The following is an 8,825-nucleotide window of genomic DNA, read 5'->3' as shown; positions in this document are numbered from 1 at the left end:
ATAGGTGATTTATATGTGAATTGTATCTGAATGCAGTTGCTATTTTTAAAAAGAGCTATGCCAGGACAAATAGCTACAGGATGAGTGTCGATATTGGTATGTACATTTAAAGAGGTGACATTAAAATTCCAAACCCTTAAACAAGCATGCTTAAAGGTACTGAAATGCTTCTCACTCAAGTATGTATTAATTTCTTGTCAGGTCCTATTTTAATCCATCCCTTTGAGAATCATCAATACAAATCGAAGAATTACTGAAACCACCCAGAATTTCAAATACAACTTTACTCAAAATGAAATCACATTGTACTCAAATAGAATCACAGGTACCAGTGACAATGCTATGGCTTAAAAACAGTTGAGCTGAATTTTGGATAAAGACCAGATGGATAGTTTGTTGTCAGCAGCCATTAAAATTATAGTCTTTGATGATTGTGGGCCACCTGAAGAAAAGGGACACAAACTATTTTTGTTGATTTTCCATTATTAAATGTCTTTTATAAAACTACTCTTTAAATGAAGCAAACTGGAAAAAGTGGAGGGTATAAGAGCTGCTATGCAATCCACCCATCACTATACTGAATATTTTTTTTAATATTTGTTATTGAAAGTATTACAGATGTCCCTTTTTTATCCTCCATTGACCCCCTCCACCAGCTCCTGACCCCTCCCAGGCTTTCACCACACTATTGTCTGTGTCCATGGGTTATGCATATATGCATGTAAGTTCTTTAGTTAATCTTTCCCTCCTTCACCCCGCTTCCCTCTGAGATTCATCAGTCTGTTGCATGCTTCCATGTGTCTGGATCTACTTTGCTCATCAGTTTATTTTGTTCATTAGATTCCACACATAAGTGAGATCATGTGATACTTGTCTTTCTCTAACAGGCTTATGAATTGTTTTTATATCATAAAGTGAAGTGGAGCTCTAATTTCATCCCAGTGTTGTATTCACCTGATGAACCCCATACCCTTCCCTGCCCACCACATCCTGAAAATAAAAATCCTACTTCTGAGAGAATCACGTGTCCGCCCCCACTACCATAGTTCAATAATACTATGTCTTCAGAAGGTTGTCCAATATTTATGGATTTTAGTCGCAGAGGCCTTTAACCATACTCTTTTCCTTAAAGAAAGCAGGCCAGTTCTTTTGTATGCCATTTACTTAAGGCAACCTTCCTCGGCCCTGCTTCCTGCCTAGTGGATGCACTGACCTAATTTAAACCAAGATAAGTGAGTGAAGTAAGGATAGAGATCTTAGTAATGAGCCTCGGATTTGAAGCCACGCAGTCATCCCTGCCATTACTCCTCTGCCCACCTTAAACTCGGGTGAGACAGTGGACAGACAACTCTGAATTTGTCTCCAGCTTCCCTTCTAGCATGTTGTTGCTCACATGAAATACTGCCTTCTTTTCACCCCATTAAGTCTTTACTTTCTCATACTTTACTTTTCTTTTGAGACCCAGAGGAAAAGCCCAGCTCCTCGTGTAGCCTTTCCTAACACCGCCGTAACTCCAGGAAGTACTGAGTTCTGACACGCATGCTCAGCAGTGGCACACCATCATCATGGCACTGAGAGCAAACACAAAGGACACGTGGTCCACTCAAGTCTGTCTCCCCTTACAGAATATAAGATCTGTCTGGGTAAGGTTTGTACAGTCTTAAAAGATTACAGTAATCATTTATTAAAAATATCTCCTTTGGAGTTAAATCATTTTAATGCAAACATTCAATAGGGCATCTTTCCCATTGCTCCCAAGATTTCATTTCTTTCTGCTGCTGTTGGCATAGGTGGCTTCACTCCATTCTGTCTTCTCTGCACCATGATAAAATTCTGCATATAGGAAAAAAAAAGAAGAAACCAAATTCAGTCATGTATTAACTGCTAATTATTTTCCAGTAATTTGCTATTGCTTCCTCAAAAAGAAAATTAAAAAAAAAAAAAGTTAAAAAGAAAACCCAAAAAACTAATTGTAAGAGTTCAGATTAAGTTTCAAACTATTAACAATTAAGTAGAAGTGACTATTCCCAGAGGACTACGTTAACTGTAACTGGGATGGGGACATGCTGTTTAACTACAAGAGCACAAGAGTACAGTCCTTCAATGAAACCATCAGTTAATTTAGCAGAGAGAAATGAAGCAGCTGGACCTAGTGCTCAGAGAAACAGAAATTGCATACCAATGTCTCCAGAAAAATGGGACCATTTAAACTCTCCTGGGCGGCAGTGGGAGAGCAGGAGGCAGAAATGGAAGCCTAATATGTGTTATGACAAGACAAATTATCCATTCTGTTCATCTCCAAGAGAAATAAAATTATAACAAGGTTATTGTTTTAGGGCTGCAGATACTTATACCCCTAGGAAACCCACCTATGTTAGAACTGCATTCTTTTACGTTGGAGTAGGATGAGGCAACTAAGAACTCTGATTATTTAGGCTAAAATAACACTGAGGACAAAGTGGAAAGGTTAAGTTTCCCTACAGCCATCCCAAAGGAAGGATTGTGGGTACTGATTAATTTCAGGCTTCAGTTTCAAGCCTAAGAGATGAGTTAGACCATCTCATCTAACCTCGCTAGACTTACCCAGAACTTTCGGCAGTTTTTGTACTTCAAGAAGTAATTGGAACACATATCCCTGTCATAGTTATTTTCATCCATACATCTGGTAGAAGCATCAGATTCCTTAAATATGTAAGATAGGCATCATTTGAGAGGTGGGATAGGATCTAAAAAACCCCAAAATAACTTCTGAAAATGCTTCCTCCACAAAGCAGCTAATATGAAATAGTTTCTTTTTGTTCGTTTTAATGAACATTTAATGAACAAAAACTGAATTATTTTTCCAACTATCCCAAGCAGTCATTCTGCACAGGGCAGACATCTTCCTTTTTGAAGTCTGGGTCAGTTTTTTGAATATCTAACCACTGGAATTTGAGCCAAAGCACTGACCGAGATCCTTTAACCCAGTAACCATTTAACAAAGAGGCTGTGGCAAGGTGCAATGTGTTCAAAATCACCGCAGCACAAGCTAGAATCAAAATCGTCTCTTGACTCAGAGGGCAGGTCTCCTGCTTTCTCCAGTTCTGACTTTGACTTGAATGTTTGATGTTAATGCTGGTTTTGAGATCCTAAGTAAATTGCTAATAACTGGTCTACATCAAGGCAACTTAAATTAACACCATGCATCTCAGTGTATTTTTGCTATCATTATGCAAGTAAATACACTATCGTGTAAGCAATTTTAATAGATATCATTAAGATCACTTCAAAACTAAAGTGAGCAACACAGGGCTATGAGTTCAAAGGAGGGTAGTTGCCATTTGGGAATGAAATTCAAGCTGTCTGAACTGGAAGCAGATTGGATAACAAACTTCAAAGAAAAAGGTATGATTCTGAGAGGTCACTACCTAAAGCAGTGGTTCTCAACCTTTCTAATGCTGCAACCCTTTAATACAGTTCCTCATGTTGTGGTGACCCCCAACCATAAAATTATTTTCGTTGCTACTTCATAACTGTAATTTTGCTACTGTTAATGAATCGTAAAGTAAATATCTGTGTTTTCCGATGGTCTTAGGCGACCCTGCTAGCGGTTCTCAACCTGTGGGTCATGACGAAAATAATTTTATGGTTGGGGGTCACCACAACATGAGGAACTGTATTAAAGGGTTGGGGCATTAGAAAGGTTGAGAACCACTGACCTAAAGGAAAGCTTTAACTAAACAGGTAATTTGCTTCATAGATCAAAAAATATATTCTATCTAAAGAGACTTAGTAAAGCAATTGAAAACATAATATTCAGAACAAATCTAAATTTCTATGCCAAATAATTAATGAATGTGTATATTTAGAAAATCCATATAGGATTAGGGAATATCATTTCCATAGCACTAGTCTGATGATTACATTATTCCAGGGTGACAAACCCAGAAGTAAGTATTGCTAGTCATACCAAATAAATGCCAACAAAGCTTATTATTCAACAAAGCATTTTGTTTATGTACCTTTGTGAAAAACCTTTAGAGTTTAAATAGACTCATTCTATATCAGCCCTTTACTCTCAGCCAGGTGATCTCAAGGACACGATGAAATTATTGCTATTAAAACAAATTTCAGTGACAATTTAAAAACATCATACTTTCCAACTTTCCATGTTTGGATTAAAAATTTTCCTCAGTGTTACATATGCTTGTTTAACATTATAGTGACAATTAAACGCTTGCATATTATATAAATAAGGAAAACTTAAAAGAGATAAATCTTGGTTAGCTAAATTATGCATATCTAAAAATGTTAGTAAAATAAGGATAGACTGGTTAGGAATTTTTTTTTGGACAGAAATAACTTTTAAAAAACGGCAGAAAACAGAAACAGATTGGTAGATACAGAGAACAAACTTAATGGTTGCCAAAAGGAAGGGGGTTCAGGGAGGTCAAAAAGGTGAAGGTACAAACTTCCAGTTATAAAATAAGTAAGTGACAGGGATGTAATGAGCACAGGGAATACAGTCAATAATAACTTACGGTGACAGATGGTTATATTTGACATATTGTGGTTATCACATCATAAGGAATATAAATGTCGAATAACTATGTTGTACACTTGAAACTAATATATGTCAATTACACTTTAATAAAAATAACTAAATTAATTAAAAAATAATAAATGACATAGTAAAAAAAGATCGAAGGGAATATATACTGGATTTCTGAGTAGGAAATATAAAACTTCTGTATTTTTAAAAATCCCATTGAAATTAAAAGCAAATAGAGAAAAACATTTTTTTAAAAAGAACTGCAGAAAACAGGTGCCCACAAAATCAGAAGAAGCCTGTTTTCCCAACTTAACACTCATGAAAGTTAAAAGAAAACCAACTTACCAACAAGCAAGGATTTATATCAGGATCTCTCAGTCTTCGTGCTACCATTGGCATCCTAACAGTCTTCTTACTGAAGGTAGTAAATGTTGGGGAAAAGAGTTATATAGTGGATGTCATAAAATGAATCAATAAATCTCATTAGCCCTATAAGTGCTTGAAAATTACTTTTGGCATAATGATTATCTAGTGAGGGACTTCCTACAGCCTATGTATTTTGAAAAAAAAAAAAAATAAGACTTGGATATGTTTTCCCTTTGCATTGCCACGGTACCTCAGCACAAAGGCGGTATTTAAATACATCTATTGAAATTTTGGTTATAAAGTCCAAAAAGAAAGATAGTTCAGCTAGCATTCAATTTCAGTTTATTTTTATTTCTAAAGGTTAAGCAATTAATTGTACTAACAAAACCTAAGAATACAGCATGCACTCTAACAGTTATTTCCTTATTATACATTGACTAGAGGCCCGATGCACAAACTTAGTTGTGCAAGGGGCTCAACCCTTGCAGCCTTGGCCGGTCCTTGCAGCCCTGGCTTCGTCCGAAAGGTCGTCCGGACAGTTGTCTGGACAGTCGTTCTGCTGTTTGGTCTTATTAGCATATTAGCTTTTTATTATATAGGATTAGCATACAAAATAAATGTGGAATAATTTAGTATAACCCAACTTTAGCAAAAACATTTGTTAACTAAAGAACATGAATGCCTATTCCGTGGCCAGCACTGTAGTGCCAATATACCAAAAAACAAAAGTTACTGCTTAGTTGACATTTCGAAAAGTTTTTTTTTAAAAAGTTGAAACCTGACTTCCAGCATTATATTTAATTGATATTTCTGGGTTGAAGGAATCAGGGAATGCTACTGTCATTCATTAATCTTTCAACTCAAACCTTCCAGATACAGCCTGCAGAAGTCTTTATTGATTAAAAGTGATAACAGTTCCCTAAGAGCCAGTTATTCCCAGCCAAGTCATATACTCATAATTGGCATGTCAACTATATTCCACAACAATTGCTTTCTATAACTGAGTTCAACTGAAGTTGGTATGCCTATTATCTTCAAAGACATGTCATAGGAACTAAAAGAAAAAATTATAAAAACAATATTTCCAAGTGATTTTCTTGTTTCAGTATATTGTATACCATAGATGAACCACCTACAAATATTTTTTTTCAAATATATTTTTATTGATTTCAGAGAGGCAGGGAGAGGAAGAGAGAAATAGAAACATCAATAATGAGACAGAATCCTTGATTGGCTGCCGCCTGCATGCCCCCTACTGGGGATTGAGCCCACAACCCAGGCATGTGCCCTGACCAGGAATTGAACAGTAACTTCCTGGTTCATAGGTTGATGCTCAACCACTGAGCCAAGGCTGGACTACAAATATTTTTAAATGCTTTGCACTAAGTTTAAAGAGCTGATTTAATTTATATTCCTGAAACCTGTTCTAGCTTAGTTATCTTCCACATAAAGATTGAAGGAAAAGACAGCAAATAATGTAGTATGACCTACAAAATGCCACAGAATAAAAAACTAGATCAGTATAACCATATAACCAAACAGAGGTCAGAATTTATGTATGAAATGGTTTCTATTTTCATTGCCCAAGATGGGACCATCAAAAAATACATCATGTTTTAAAAAAAAAATACATTCAGGAATATAATAGTCAAATCCCACAAGCTCCTGAAAGGTGGAGGTATTCTCAATCAAGAGTCACCTAGTTTAGCCAAAACCGGTTTGGCTCAGTGGATAGAGCGTCGGCCTGCGGACTCAAGGGTCCCAGGTTCTATTCCGGTCAAGGGCATGTACCTTGGTTGCGGGCACATCCCCAGTAGGGGGCGTGCAGGAGGCAGCTGATCGATGTTTCTAACTCTCTATCCCTCTCCCTTCCTCTCTTCCTCTCTGTAAAAAAATTAAAAAAAAAATTTAAAAAAGGAGTCACCTAGTTTGGTTTCTTCAATTATGGGATGATCATGTTGTCCAGGCTAAAAGAGACCAACCTTTGCAAAGAAGGATGGAAAAAAGTTTAGTCATTCTGGGGTCCTTTAACTATTCGTATCCACGATGCAATCCTTTTTTTTCCCCAATGGTTTTCATTGAACAGTACATGAATATAACTGTACAAAAACATCTTGGCAAAAGGGATATTCAAAATGTTGTTCAAATATATCTAGAAGTGTCTTCGTCTACTGAACACAATTCTTTTCCGGGCTTGACTTCTTAGAGAAAATGATGGTACAAAATGCACAGCCTTGCTATTTATATCTATCCTATGATGTGAGAACACAGAACTCTTGCTTAGCTGTTCGTATTCCTTGGATATAATCTCAACAACGATCAGACGCAGACAAAAGTCAGGTTGCATGCCTTATGTGAAAGCGTCCTACTCTACATTTTATTATCATCATTAGGGGTTCTTTAAAAAAATAACACCTAGAGAACATCACAGTTACCCGAATTAAGTTTGCAGCATGAGTTTATTCACATTTCATTTCCTTTCCTCTCCGAATTCTAAACACATGTCCATCTAAGTTCGGACTTCCAAATCTCACCTTCTTTGCAAAAATTCCTCACGTGTAAACTAGAAATGTCAATTTACAGTGAGAAGCGGGCTGAAGGGCAATATCAAGTGTTCCGCAAGAGAGAGGCCTCCTCTACTTACTTTCTGGAGGTCCTAGACAAAAGTTATTGGTGCAAAGCTCCACTTGCCAGAAAGAAAACCAAAGAGTTGAAGGAAGCATATTTGAGGAACAACTCTAAAATCTTCCCTAAAGGGCAGACTGCTTTAAGAAGTATTTGATTTCCTTCCCATCACGTCCCCACTCTCCAAGTACTAGTAGCTTTGAAAGGGAAGGGGGAAGGGACCTTGCGCCCACGTCCACAGGCTGGTCAGAGCCAAGGCAGGCTCTGTGGTTCTGACAAAGCGCGGATGCAACTCTCGGGAAGCTGGAAAACGTCCTGTGAGGACCTAAAGCCCTTCACCCACCGTTGGGTGCAGAGAGACAGGGTCAGGAAGTCAGGGTGGCATACCGGAGGGAGGCGGGAAATCGAATGGAGAAACCGGAGAGATGCAAGCCCGAGACCTCGCTGCCTTCCACGATGCAGCCCGACCGTCTAACGGTGGACGGCGGGCACAGGTGAACACACCTTGCTTCAACCTTCGACGGTGCCGAGGGGCAGGTGGCGAGGGCAACGCAGGAACCTGGGTGTAGGTGCAGGCAATAACGCTTCAAAGGCTGGGAGGGAGGCTGAAGAAACAGCTGGGGTGGCCCGGGCACGGGTCACCTTCCTCGTCCCCGGCCCGAAGAGACCCGGGAGAAGCGAGGGGAAGGGGCCCGCGCCGCAGCGAGGCCTGGTGGAAGCAGTTTCGCGCGGAAGTGTATTTGGGCCCCGTTGCGGCTCAGGTGCAGCCCTCGATTCCCCCTCCCCTGCAGACGCCACGGAAGGAGGGTTGCGGGACCACTCACCTCGAGGTGCCGCTTCGCCAGGGACCCGACAGTCTCCAGCTCCAAACACGTCAATAGCTCTCGCAGCTGGACCTTAAGTAGCGCGCACCCTAACATGCTGCCCCCGCTCCCCGGCGGCCGCCGGTCCAATCGGCGCGCGCCGCCGCCAGATTGACAGCCGATCCCGGCCCTGCGCGGCGGGGGCGGGCGGGTCTCGCTCCGCCCCCAATTGGGGGGAGGAGGTCCGAGGAGGGAGGAGTGGGCGGGGCGGCGCTCGCGGCCCCGCCGCCCCGCAGCCCGCCTCTTAACACTTCTGCTTGATCGGCGGCTCCACCAGCCAATAGACGGGCCCGTTCCTGGCGGCGCGGCGTCTAGTGGGCGGAGTGCACTCGGGGAGGGGCGGGCGCAGCGGCGGGCGGGGACCAGAGGCGGGGCGGCGAGAGGCGGGGGCGGTGGCCGAGCAGGCCCGAGGAGGCGGCGGTGGGCGCGACGTCGGCTGC

General features: G+C 40.7%; 1 protein-coding gene across 3 annotated transcripts; it reads right to left on the bottom strand.

The window, feature by feature from the left end:
• Nucleotides 1–266: 266 nt before the first annotated feature.
• CHCHD7 (coiled-coil-helix-coiled-coil-helix domain containing 7) lies at nucleotides 267–8,478 on the bottom strand. Of its 3 annotated transcripts, XM_080646245.1 has the most exons (6): nucleotides 8,347–8,473; nucleotides 7,910–8,081; nucleotides 6,822–6,879; nucleotides 4,877–4,946; nucleotides 2,584–2,682; nucleotides 267–1,833 (listed from the first exon to the last, which is right to left on the bottom strand). In XM_080646245.1, exons 4-6 carry the CDS (start codon nucleotides 4,928–4,930, stop codon nucleotides 1,729–1,731), a joined length of 258 nt encoding a protein of 85 aa, XP_080502371.1. In that variant the 5' UTR covers nucleotides 4,931–4,946; nucleotides 6,822–6,879; nucleotides 7,910–8,081; nucleotides 8,347–8,473; the 3' UTR covers nucleotides 267–1,728. The 3 variants fall into 3 exon arrangements, with proteins under 3 accessions (XP_080502371.1, XP_080502370.1, XP_080502372.1); XM_080646244.1 differs by lacking the exon at nucleotides 6,822–6,879; XM_080646246.1 differs by lacking the exons at nucleotides 6,822–6,879; nucleotides 7,910–8,081 and having other exon boundaries at nucleotides 8,347–8,478.
• Nucleotides 8,479–8,825: the final 347 nt, after the last annotated feature.

This window comes from Plecotus auritus, assembly GCF_963455305.1.
Source record: "Plecotus auritus genome assembly, chromosome: 11".
NCBI lineage: Eukaryota > Metazoa > Chordata > Mammalia > Chiroptera > Vespertilionidae > Plecotus > Plecotus auritus.
The sequence above is the reverse complement of the archived record's forward strand: the minus strand, read 5'-3'. Positions and strand labels throughout refer to the sequence as shown.

What these genes read in the sequence shown, in the direction of transcription:
- CHCHD7 (XM_080646246.1), bottom strand. Translation starts at nt 4,930, where the DNA reads ATGCCAATGGTAGCACGAAGACTGAGAGATCCTGATATAAATCCTTGC. An exon ending in ATATAAATCCTTGCTTGTTG is followed by an intron (nt 2,683 to 4,876) that starts GTAAGTTGGTTT and finishes TACATATTTAAG; the next exon opens with GAATCTGATGCTTCTACCAG. An exon ending in AAAACTGCCGAAAGTTCTGG is followed by an intron (nt 1,834 to 2,583) that starts GTAAGTCTAGCG and finishes TCCTATATGCAG; the next exon opens with AATTTTATCATGGTGCAGAG.